At 41.9% G+C, this 13377-nt stretch overlaps 1 protein-coding gene across 3 annotated transcripts in view; it reads left to right on the top strand.

Annotated features, from left to right (window-relative positions):
- Nucleotides 1-13377, top strand: part of EPHA4 (EPH receptor A4) — a 102500-nt gene that overhangs the window by 38645 nt on the left and 50478 nt on the right. For all 3 annotated transcript variants that reach the window (XM_068407100.1, XM_068407101.1, XM_068407102.1), the window contains one exon: nt 4862-5017. In XM_068407100.1, the coding sequence (XP_068263201.1) occupies nt 4862-5017 (156 nt within the window). The remainder of the gene's footprint in view (nt 1-4861; nt 5018-13377) is intronic.

Below are 13377 nucleotides of genomic sequence, written 5' to 3' on the forward strand. Positions count from 1 at the left end.
CGAGGTCCCTTCCAGTCCCTAACGTTCTGTGATTCTGTGAAATATCTTTTCTTAAATTTTTTGCTTTGTCCTTCACTTCACCAAGAATACTATTTCAGGGCTTTCCTGTTAACATTGGCTACAATCACTGACTTAAAATAAGTTTCCTCTCTTCTGTTATGTGTGGAGGGAGATTTGATTCAAAATTGTATCTCAAGGAATTTTGAAATTTTCATGACTGTGTAGCTGATATATTTTTCTGCTTCAAAAAATGGAAACTATTAAATGTGTAGTTTCTGAAATTTCAGCTAACTCCACGGTTTTTAGCTATATTATTCACTTGCCTGTGATAACAAATGTTCTTTGTGGTGTGCTGGTCCCTTTTGGGAAGGAGGGGTGGAGTGGGAGCGTGGTTTGTGTTCGGTTGCTGATCGTGTCCTGGTTGAGGGCCCTTTCCTTGCAGAACTCTTTTGGAGATGGCAGCCTTTAGCAGAGTGATCTGTAGGGTGATGGCTCTGCAGTCCAGCATTCCTGTGCAGTACCTCCCTCTGTACAGGACTGCCATCCCACTAGTCTTTTTTCCTGCTGCCGCAAATAAGGATTTTAGAACATCTACGTCAAATTTTCTTCCAATATAAGTTCATTGACTTAACTGGATTTACTTAAGCAAAACCATGTTTCTGTGCTTGTTTATTCACCCATTCTCTTTATTAGCTCCTAATCTGGAAATCAGTGTTTCTCTCAGTTGTGAATTCTCATGTTCAGTAGAAGCTGAGGCAGCAGGTAGAAACTGCTTCTTCTGGTGTTGGTCCCTTGGTGCCCGGGCTGCTGCAGGAGCTCCTGCCCAGCGGCTGTCAGCTCAGGGCTGGCTTGCCTGGACCTTCCCCATCCCGTCATCTGCTCAGAGCTCAGCCAGTCCCCCCGGGCCACGGTCTCTTCCCTCCCCGGTTCAGAGTCCCCCTTAGCCTTCTTGTGGGTGAAGGGCAGAGTGCTGCCTCCATGAGACTACCAGAGCTTCTACTTGGAGCTTGCTGAGATTTTTTTAAGATATACACTGCATTTTTAATGATTTAGGAACTTGTCAACAAAGAGATTGGAATGGTTTCTTTATCCAAGCCTTTGCAAGGTATTATGCTCTTTTTTTCTTTTTTTTTTTTTTTTAAAGAACTATTAAGCATGCCAAGCCTTTTCCAAACTATGATGGAAAGATTAATTGTGATGGAAAGATTCATTGCCATTTCAACAAGGACAAAGGAACAATTTAAGAGCAAGCACTGGGGTATTTTTTTTAACAGCTTTAAATTTACAAGAGTAATTTTTTTAAAGATTCCTCCCCAATCAGAAAAAAAACATAGCTTATTTAAAAATAGTTAAAAACAATTTAATACATGTATTTTGTTATAGTTGTAACTAAAAAGAGGGTGACTAGAACCCCATCCACTATGAGAAGAGTTTTTTAAATTCTGAAATTGCTGCCTAAAATTTTCTAATAGAAAATTCAGCCCTTGGAGAGACCAAGCAAGCAGACTTTCCAGCCCACACATGCGTTCTTTTTTTTTTTTGTTTTGTTTTTTTTGAGAAAGCCATGAGTCTGAAAATCAGGTTTTAATGAGAAAATGGAGTTTGAAAAATAGCTTGAGAAAATATACATCCAGATTTGACTGAAGTTCCATATTTTTTCAGAGCAATTTTTGCAGTTTTAACATGTATCACTCTGGTAAATTTTAAAAAAAAAAAAAAGGCATATAATGATGACCAGCAATGTTTGACAAGTCTTGTCTCACTTTAATAGAAATCAAATATATTTTAACATTAGAACTCAAAGACATCAGCATAATGGTTTCAAGCTGATGTCCGTTTAAAATCAATGTGATTTGTTCTGAGGAAAAATGGTGAGCTTTTCCATGCTGAAAAATATTTTTGTTTGAGAATTTTCCTTGGATCCAGTGCAGGTGGTTGTAACCTTGTTATGCTTGCGGGGGATCTGAATGCGAGAAAAGACTTTTCTCTTTTTTTTTTTTTCTTTTTAAAGAAAAACTATCAGAAAGAACTAATTAAGGCAAAGCTAAGGAATTGAATTCAAAGTTTGCGTTGCACATGTGAACTAATCTTTTTACAATGGTATCTTTCGAAAGCTGTGTAAGAACACCATTCATGCCGGGTCTCACCCAGCAAATCCTTCCTAGAAAAGCAGCTGCATGAAGGTTTGTCATGAGCAAGCAATAAAGACTATCAGGGATTGGGTTCTGTACAGGCTTCTTGTTTGCCTACTAAATCATTAACCTTCCAAAAAAGCCCATCCGTAGCCTTAACAGGCGCTGGGTGTAGTAGGTGTGTCAGCAGCACTGCGTGCTAAGAACTGCTTTTATAGGATTAGACTCGAGTTTTTAGGTGATGGTACCATGGAGCTCGTGGGGGCAAAGAACTGCTGATTTAATGCAACACATTCTCTAACGTCCTTTTGTACCATGTGCTGAAACATGGGGAATCTCTGAGCACACTAAAATGAAGAAAACTAACTTCAGGAACTGGGGATTTTTGAAGCAAAATGGCTGCGTGCACTTTAGGAGCAGCCACTGCGTTTGGAGAGCTTTCTTCAGGTCTTGAAATATTAATGAGCTTGGCTTAATATAGTAGAAAACAAAACACAGTGCATGAAATGGGGGGGAGGAAAATCCTTGAATTACAGACTGTTGACCTTGCAGTACCCACTGTATCCATCTATTCTCTTTTGAGCCACTGAGTGTGAAAAGACAGTGAGGAGGAGGAATGGTCACAAAAATCTACCTGTGACATTTTCCTACCTTTCCAACAGTGTGTTAGAGCCTGAGCAGGATCTTCAGCCTTGTACTAGATTGTTTATCTTCTAGATATTTTAATACTAGGAAGATGCAAAAGGCAGTTCTTCATTTAATAATTTCTGTGAACTCTGATATTTATATTAACAGTAATATTAAGAGTTTACATGTTTTATTTTAGAAACCTTGAATAATAGAATTTTGTGCATAAAACCAGTCTGCCTGGTCTTCTCTTGTATTCTGTTTTTCTTAAATGCGTTCTTATCTTCATACATGCCAGCAAGATTCCTCCTGTCGGTGTCTGTCCTGGTCATATACAGGGCGTAGGCGTATTTCTGATCTGAGCTGTGACAGTGAAAACCAGGAATAATATCGCAGATCGGTATCTGCCACTTGACTGCTGCTGTTGTTAAACCAGGCACAAGAGGACATGTAGTGATAGTACAACTCACCAGATATTGCAAATCATATCAAAAAATGAAAGGTAATTTTCCATGTGGCTTTTTTTTTTTTCCTGGGCAATTCGCATCACAAGCAGAATGGGCTGTTTCACACGAGTTGCCTTTGTGTACTGTGACTGCCTGGCCGATAGGCCGTACCCAGTGGGCCTGTGTTTGTGTTCAGGGACTAATTGTCTCTGATGTGGGGAGGCTGGCTCTGACCCCTGTGATTCTTCCTGCCGAAGCTGTGGTTTCTGATTTTAATCGAAACCCCAAGGCCGATCGAAGCATGGCCAAAAAGCACCTTGCAAGTTGAACCTTATCTGATAACGTGATGCATGTAAACTCTGGAAGCATAAATCTTAGTCACTTGAGCAATGTGTTTCTGTAAGATCCTCTGGTCCAGCGACAGCCACAGCGAGCAAAAGCGGACTGATCTCCCAGCGCCCTTACAGGTGGTGCATGGCACATCGTAAAGTTAGGACTCGTTAAGGAAATTCCATAAATGGCTTTGGTTAATAACAGTGAAGTTACTTGCTGTTTTATAAATGCGTTACTGAAATCCTTCTCCATTTCCCATTGGAGGGCTTCATAAGACAAAGGGAAAGAACAGTGGGGGCTAAGGGAAGGGTAAAACAGCAAGAGCGAGCCCCGGGTGTGCGGGGGGCTGCACCCCGCGTACTGGAGCCTGTGCACAGCAGGGGAACCCTACGGGTGTCGTAGGTGATAAATGACGTGATGTGAGAGTGAGTCACACAGTAAATACTGGGAACAACCTTTCCTTTTACGCGTTCGTGTGCCTGGGTATTTTCTCTATTCTCTGTAGCGCTGAAAGCCAGTGGTGATGGCGGGCTTTTATCTCTAGCCAGGGGAGAAATTTCTAGGATGACATACCTGTTAGCCACTATTAAAATGTGTTGTTAATGATGCTAATGAGTTTTTTCCAAGTGATGTAAGAGTAGCCATTCATGTAAGCACTGCACTTATGCAGATGATGTCACCGAAAGCTTGCCAACTGCACGTGAGACCTGGTGGCAGCGGTGCAGTTACTGCTGCGCCCTGGCTTCGAGGAGGGGAGAGCATTGCTGATTTCCTCCCTTGGGGAGAAGGAGCCAAAAGAATCCTGCCTTGCCAGGAGGGAGACGTACCATTTCCGCGCATGTGAGGCTGAGGGCCTTGCTGCCAATCCCAGTGGGTTCCTGTCCCGCTCCCTCTTAAAAATTGGCAGTGTCTGGCTGTCAGCTGCCATTCCTTAAGTGGTCATAGAATAAACCAATTGCACCCCTTTTGTCATGCTCCCTGTGTGTGTGTGAATGCAGGTGGACATGGGTTAAGCAACATGCGACTCCGCAGTAAGCACAAAGAGGCAGCTGATTTTCTGGCAGTGTCAATAAAAGAGTATAATTTTTTTTTACCATCTCCAAGCCAGCTTTTGAAATTGCTCTTGTTGGAATTAGAATCGGTATCCCCTGACACAGGATTACTCATTAAGAGTGTGATGATTGTTAATTCTTCACCTGGGGCTAAGAGGACATCATTAGATCTCTTTGAAATGTCTCCTGCCTTGATTTTGAATAAGCCAGCCAGCAATTTATGATCACAGCCTGGGCAAGTAACACTCTCCCTTCCTGTTCCTCCATCTAGCTTGCAAAATCGGATACTACAAGGCTCTCTCGACAGATGTTGCTTGTGCCAAATGCCCGCCTCACAGCTACTCCATCTGGGAAGGCTCTACCTCCTGCACCTGCGATCGGGGCTTTTTCCGAGCTGAAAATGATGCTGCCTCCATGCCCTGCACTCGTAAGTTGGTCTTTAAACAGTCTCTTCCCCTTTTATCATCCATTTCTTCTCCTGTCTTTCTTTCACTGTGGATGTAGGAAATACTGCCTAGAGATCTGTGTCTCTAAGAAGCGTCCTGCTTCTAAGAGCAGCATTCAGTAGCTCTTACAGCCCTTTGCAGATGCAGTTTGCATTTTGGATCACACTTCTGGAAGAGAAAGCATTAGTTCTCAGCCCTGAATTCCTAACAGTGACATGGTTGCACTGACCCTTGAGAGCTTACAGTCTAAATAAATCAGGAGACTGGAAGGAGACAAAGCTGCAAAAGAGGAGTGACTCGCACAACTCAGTAACAGAGTTGGGAATAAAATATAGGTCTAAGTTCCAGTCTGAGGACCTGTCCAGTAGATCACATCACCTTTCACCTCTTTAAATATTGGCATTTGTAGAAATTGTGAAAGGTTTTCTCATAATTGTTTGACCTAGGGTAAATAGATAATATTTATAATCTCATTATATATCTAGTTTGCTCAAAACAGCTGGTGATGTCTAAGAACATAAAAGTGTTCCTCTGAAAGGGGTGGTAATAATAAACCTTAATGAAACAAACACCCAAAGTATGGTTTATTTTATCCTTTGTAGATAAATACGTCATGTACAGCAAATGTAATTTGCTTTAGTTCCATCAAAATGCCTTCAGCAGGGAGAAAAGAGGTGTAGTGCACAGCGCACACCCACGGGATTCCAGGAGATATCCATGTGTGGCTTTCCCTGAAAGCTATTGGAAATGCTTCCAGATTTTTGGAGTTCAGCTGTATATTTATGTAGAGAGAGAGAGAGAGTGTGTGTGTGTGTGTCTGTGAGTGAGGGAAGGCTGAGATATTTCTTTTGTAACATTTTAATATATTCCAAATTTATTTTGGAGAGAGGACTCACATTTATTTAAATCTTAATTTCTCCCTTACAAGGCAGAAACAAAGTATGTCCATAACTAAGCCAGCACTCATCTCTTCCCCACACCCCCTTGGTTCCAGCTCTTCTTCAGTGATCTCCTCCTTTTCAGCTGTGAGTTTTGCTGGGTGGTGGTTAAGCAGGTCTGGGCATAGCCAGGAGCAGCTGCTTTTGCTTAGTAGGAAAGCAGAGAGGCCCATATATCCCTTGCCAAACATTGACTGGGGATGGAGGTCTGTGTTGTGAAACCTTGCTGAAGTGGGTAGGAACATGCTTTTTATAATATAATTTACACTAGGAGATATAAAGCTTGACCATTTTGATAGGAAAAACGTCATTTTGCAACAATAAAAATATTGTTCGGAAGATATACCCTAAATAACATTATACCAGCAAAAGTTTCTCATAAAGCCCTGGTCCTAGTGAGTGATATCCTGACCAAATTGAAATCAAATTAGTAATCAACTGGTTGACTTTAAATAGGCATTTGCAGTGAGTGAAGTATGAGGAGAGAGCAAAACATTTCCAGATGGGGGAATTGTGAGAAAATGATATGTACGTTTGCTTGTATTGCAAAAAGTACCCCTGCAAGCTTAGCCCTTTTTTGTCAAGTCTTGGGCCTACTTCTGGCACCCTTCCCCATTCCTGTCTTTGGAGGTCAGTCAAAGTTGAAGTCCCTGATCTTGGTCTTTTAGCCTGAAAATAGGAAGAGGGGAAAAAGAGAAGGCAAAGACCGTGGTGCTGTTCTCAGTCTTCGTATCCGCTGCAGTCTAGGAGGAGTCAGCATGCAGAGGCAAGCCAACACCACAATCCCGTGGACACCTGTCTTGGAAAACAGGCCTGTCTCTGGAGGGTTGAATTTTCCTATAGCTTAAGGGCTTCTTTTTCTGTGTTCCAAGGTGAATGAAGACACAGAGGTTATTTCTGAGCTGGCTTGTGGGGCAGCTTTGCTCCCCCACCCACTGCTGTACTCGCTAATATCCCCAATTTGAGGTCTGCCTTAGCAGTGTTTGAACGTTGCCGTGATGATGGTACCTGCACTGGCACAAAATGCAGCCATGTGTGCGTGGTGCACCTCTGCGTTGCGCAAGGAGTAGGGTGCAAGGGGCTCGGCGGGGAGGGGGCGGGGGGGATGGGGCGGGGGGCGTTTGTTTGCCACGCTCCCCACACCAAGTATTCTTCTGCCCGTGGACTTGAGGCAAGTGACAGAAAGCATTTAAAGGGCCTCTGCTGAAGGAAGTCCCTCTGGAAGAAGCTCCCCGTTTGTCTGCCTTTCCTGACAAGATGTGGAGACAGAAGGGAGCGTAAACATCAAAGGTTCTTTCAGACGGATTCAGACTCTAATCAGTTCTTACCAGTTGGTTAAACCAGGTGACAAACCCAATTCCCTTGTGCTGACAGCCATAATAATCAGGCACCTTCTTTGTTCATTATGCTCTCTTTAACCCTGGTATTCTCATTCAGTCCTGCATTTAGTAATCGCTCAGTGTGACGGCGCACTAATGAAGAAATAAAACACAGTATCTGAGATCCATTCTTCTAGCAAAAAGATAGACTCTGCTCCACTGGCTTGTAAAATCAGGTTTCTGTTCACTTGGAGAACTATTAGACCAGGTGAATAAAAGTAACATTGGGTAATTTGGAGAGAACACCTGGAATGGACTGTGGATTGATCCTTTCTTTATTATTTCTAAACACTTTTTAAGATGAAGAACTTCAGCCTTCTTAGGATGTGTTTTTGTAAAGCTTTGACCCTTGGCTATTGATTTCCTTTAGTAATAAACTGGCTGGCCTCATCACTTATCTCACCTTTTAGGTCGGGGAAGGAAGACCATTATGACTTTCCATTAGCCTGATTGTGATAGTGGATGGAAGGGAATTGGAGAATTCCCCTTCCTTTTCCTTTCTCACAATTCCCATGATAGGTAATAAGAGCAACACCTACTTCCTGATGCACTGGTCAGGAGAGGTGCTCCAGAGTTTTCTCATTCCCTAACACCACTCTCTGACATCTCCATCCATTGTTGAGTTGTAAAAACTGTGCCTAACCTTCAGGTAAGCCAGGTATCCAGTCTAAACAAATAACTGAAACTCTGGTGTTAGTATGCTGCTCTGTTTTAGCTCTGCTAGAGTGAGTAGTTATGTCTGGCTTAAAGCTTGTACAAGTTAAAGCAGAACATGGCGGGACATGAGCATAGGAGATGGTGGAGTGGGCTGTGTTGGAAGGCCAGGCGTAGACACTCTGACATACATGTTTACTCATGCATCTTTTCCCTCAAGCTTGCCTCATGGGGATAATCATCAACATGTCTGTCACCACTGAGGAGCAGAGCTGCCCTGGATCTGCTGCTTTGACCTAACTCAGGAATTTAGACTTTCAACTGTGAAGCACAGTGGGCTTGTCAGCTGTGTGCTTGGGCATGGAGATGGTATGATTGACCTGTAATACACTTGAGCACAAACTGTGGAAAACAGGGATGCCTTTCCCTTTTGGAAGCATCACAAAAATAATGTTAAAGCAACTATTCAGACCTTCATTATATTTCAGTACTTGCTGAGAGGATGGGCCTTTTCATAAGGTTAGCAATCTAATGGAGAATAAATTGCCTTACCAATACACAGATCTGTGAGGCTGGAAAACAATCAGTTTCAATCATGGTCCTCACCCCTGATTTTCTTTCTCCGTAAGGAGATACTCTGTGAATTGCAGCCTGGTGCAGGCAGGTGCAGTTCCCACCCAAGTTAATGGATGTTGGTCCTGCGTCCCCACTGTTAATGAGTTGGGTTCTCTAACTGTTTCTTAACAAACAATGCTCACATTATGAGTGAGTACAGGACGGTTTTGTATTGTTTATATTGTCTGTTCGATTCAGATTATTAATGATTTTTAATTGGGAGCCCATTTCAAAAGACTGATTACCAGCATAGACTGTCCAGCTTGAAATCTGTCTCAGTAAATGACCCTGAATAATTTAGTCCGTTGTGCCACCCAAACAGTAACTGATTGATTGCTATTTTGGCGTGGTCTGAAATTTTCTAAAGCGGTTGCATTTAAGACAGTTTATATTGGAGAAACTTAGAGATAATGAGACCAAATTTAGTGAGATGCAAGAGAAAAGTGCCTGCTTTAAAAGGGCTTTCTCCAGTTTAGGTTATCAAGAAATCGAAGAGCCTGACTTCAAACAGCAAACGTCACTTACTTGTCTTTACATTCGCCTCTTCTAATTGAATTTAGTGCACTGCTGTATTTCCTCCAGAAAGTATATTGTTTTTAAATTACCATTTCAGTGCTATTACTCAAGGCTCCTGCTTCTAATGCTTTCTGACAGTTATCAGCATAATGAGCCATAATGAAATGATGAGCAATCTACAGTGGGAACTCAATGTGGATTCCACTAGAGCTGTGTGACTGTGTTGTTAAAATTTGAATGCACATTAAAATAACACTGTCCTTATTTGTTTCCAAAGTCAAGGCTTTAAAAAAGGCCTGAAAGGTCTAAACACTTCAATTTTGTAAATGTTACAGTCTAATATACACCCTTAGTGCAATCTTGTGTTGCATTTAATATATCTCAGAGATAAATATTTGACCTGCATTTTCAAAAAAGTGAATTTACCTACCTAATAACTGTGCTTGCAAATGAGTAATTACACAGGAGCTGATTATTTGAGCATATGTTTATTATGATTGCTTAGACTTCTAAATAAACAAATGTGCTCTTTTTCCTTCAACTTAATGTGTACCTCTTCTAAATTTCCAGACAGACGCCGATTATCACTGTTCTAGCTTTTAGAAGAATAAGAAAGTAGGGTGCAATGCACGGTCATGCTGGCTAGTATGTTGTAGGTGGCTTTGCCCTGGCTTTGCTGTGCTTCATTCCCAGCGTTTGCACACTTGTGGCACTACTTCAGTCTGCTCTTGGAGCCCATTCTCTATAATATGAAGTATATGCCAATACAGCCTCTGATCTTCAGAGGTTAAATTTATGGCATAATAATTCTTCCACATCTTTATATATGTCCGTACCTTAAGTAAATTATTTTGTTCTTAAAACATCATATAAGGTTGTTCATTATGTAAACAGTACGTCAAAATATCTTTTAAGGTGCAGTATGACAGTTGCAAGAGCAGAGGGAACAGCGGGCAGGCAGGATGGAGAGGATGATTTTTCTTCTCCACATAGGTTGGGAAAATAGACCATCCATCGCTGCCAGACCCAGAGAAAGGGATTGTGAGTGATGGGAATCTCAAAGGAGAAGGCTGTCTCCCCTCGTCTGTGGTGACAGGCTGAAGGAATTGAGAAAACGTTGAATAAGAAGGGGAGTGGTTATGGCCTGAAGAGAAGAGAAGGGAGTAATTTGACAATATGTGTTTATAATCAGTAGACTTAAAATCATCACTCCTTTAAATACAGCAACTGTTTATTAGCTGTCTTCTGATTTTCTGGCCAGAGCCTTAAATTAACAGAGACATTTACTCAATTAAGTGGGGGCTTTGATTTGGTTAGACAGGACCCAGTTCTGTAGAGTTGTTGAAGTAAATTAGAGGGCTAACAGAATAAGAGATTCAGCAGTTGGGCCAATGACAGAACAACTTATTTTTCTGGTTGGATTTCCTTCCTGTCAGACTGTCAGATAACTTTCTGGTATCCACAGTGGAATTCTTCTTTTTATCTCGAAAGAGTGAGTGAACACAGGTGGTATTGTCTGCAGCGCAGCGTATTACAGTAGATGCGATAATGTGTCTTAGCATACGCGGCAATGCAAAATGTTCTTATATGGCAGTTTTTGGAAGAGAAACCCAGAGCCCACAGGGGTGGCACCTGCAAGCATCAGTTTTCCCACACCTCTGCCAGTGGTAACTGGACCTCTTTGCTTAACTCCCTTAGCCTGGAGAGAAGAGGAAATATCGATTGGATTGTTCTCCACGTGAAAGGAACAAAACCTATTGTGAAGCTGGTAACTAGGGTTCTTTTGGCAAGTAAATAGGAAATTGTACATGCCAGTAAAATGGGCATTTTATCATTGGCCCTGATCCAAGATCTCTAGCTTGGCAGAACTCCCACTGAAGTCAAAGGAGTCTTGCCTGAGTAAATACATTAAGAATTGTTTACCAAATCAGTTGCCTTATTAAAACCCAGTTGTAATGCTGAATGTGCACAGAAAGGAGAAGGGGGTGGAAATAGAGCAGATGACTGATATTTCAAGTGGCTGCCACATCTTGCCGACTGTTGACTTTGGTCTCACCAGTTGTAAAAACACATAATCTATAATGATAAATGGTCAGGAATAGCCAGGCAGACAAGAAGCAAGGGTTGTCTGAACTGTCAGTGCTTGTGTCAATTAGCCCACAGCAACAGGAGACCTGTCCACAACTGCTGAAAGAAGCAATTAGTGGCAGCAACATACACAACTGTCACAGGAAAGTGTGGGCTTTATTTCTGAGCCTAAACTTACACAGCCCAGGTGTTTACTCTGTGTTATAACTTGTCTTTCAGATGGTTAAAGATCAACAACAAAGGCTTATCTGAAGGGCTTCACAGCTCACATGCTGAAACATTATTGACAGCTCCATGGTTGTACATGTTTAATGAAGCTTTATGAGATGGAAAGAGGAGGCCAAGGTGCTTTTTCTTGAAGGCTGTGCCTGGCACCACTTTGCCAGACATTTTAGTGAGGGAACTTAAAGAGTTTAAAGACATTGATTATTTAATAATTACTTTCTTTGCATCCACTCTGAAACTAGTAAACTCTCTATTTCACACTCAGCCCGCCCTCCAAGGAGATGAATTTTAGGATCGTGATCAAGTTAAAGAGTATTGATTAGAATTGTTAAAGGCTAGCCGTACAATAACGGCATCGTGAGGCCTCCTTGAGAGGGGAGCAGTATGGTCACATTGGCAACACGACTGAAAGTCTTAGCAGAGTCGTACTGCCTCTTAGTGCCCGAGCTAACCCCTTCAAAGGCACTTCATGTACTTCCAGTGACATTTCATTGCTTTCTGTAGATGTGCTCCAAAGATCTTTGGAGTTGTTCCTTGTATGGATCTTGTCTTTTTTACACCTCTTTATTTGTTCTCTTTATTCTTGCTGTGTTGTACACAAAAGCTGGCTTTCAGATCTTGTACAGCAGAAGATGTGCTAAACTTTTCACTGCTTCTGATAGTGCATTTCTAGTTAGGTTTCCTTGCTATTAGACAGTTGGATGCTTACTCCCGGCTGCCTGCTGCTACTGTAACTTATCAAAGACTTAACTGTTCCTCTGTAGTATAGCCAAGGCCAAGCTGCCGGTTCAAAACAGGCCAGTTCATACTAGGCTCCTTTTAAACGGCGGTGAGTCATAGCAACCTTCCCTGTTGTATGAATCTTGTTTATTATGTAGCAAATTAGCTGAAGATTTCTGAATAACCCTGAGTTCTCTTTGAAATCACCAGAGATGATGAGGGTCAGTGTCTCTGGAGCAGGCTCTTAAAGAGGATCCTTTTGCCAGTCCCAGTCCAAAGCCCATTGAAGCCCGCGGGTCTACCTGATTGACTTTGGTTAACAAACACCCATAGCTGGCACTCTGCTGCATTTAGTGGTATGTTTATAGGGTTTTCTCAGATTGAGAGTAAAGTTAGAAAGCTTTGAACTGCAGCAGGTTATTGTATTATTTTTACTGTTTGTTGGAATAATTTTTAATCCTTATCAAGCTAAGGTCTACTTTTTCTGCCTCAAAAAAGAGGTGATATTTTCCTCAAGGAGAGTGCAGGAATGGTTAAAGAAGATTAAAGTCTTTTCTACATGCTTGAGGCTATCTGATGTCTGGTGGGAATTGCCAATGAAGCTTCCTTCCAATTTCACACTGTCAGGCGAATGCAGGCTTGAATGCAGGGTGACAACCCACTTGAAAATAATTATCCATTGCCCTGGCTGCAGAGACATCCGTTACCTGATAGAGAAATGTGCTTTTACACACGTGCACACACAGACAGAGTAAATTATTTTTTTTAATCATTTTCTCCTTCCAGGGCTCGGAAGTGTCATCCTGCTTGTTACTTAGCCACATACGTATCTTTTGAAAGCATCTTTCTTTTAAAGGAGAGTACATTTTAAATGTACTGATCTGGTAACTGGCAGGATGCTCGTAACGAAGGCTTGCCTTCCTGGGGGTATATATTTGAAATATCTCCATTAGCACTTCCACGGAGAGTGTGGGCTTCAGCTTGCTTTTGTAATAGATCTCCTCCCACAGATAGATCTTTCAAGGTAATAAATACTAACTATACCATAGGTTAGTAGTAAACAGCTGTGGTTACAGTCCAAATACTGATAATATCACTTTAGTCCTTAATAGGTAATATTGCTGCCAAAATAATCCACTACCACTGTTAATGGCTGAGGACTCAGTTGGCACAAAGAAAGGAGCTCCTGGTAAGGAGCCCTCTGCC

This window comes from Nyctibius grandis, chromosome 8, assembly GCF_013368605.1.
Source record: "Nyctibius grandis isolate bNycGra1 chromosome 8, bNycGra1.pri, whole genome shotgun sequence".
In the NCBI taxonomy this organism is placed as follows: Eukaryota; Metazoa; Chordata; class Aves; order Nyctibiiformes; family Nyctibiidae; genus Nyctibius; species Nyctibius grandis.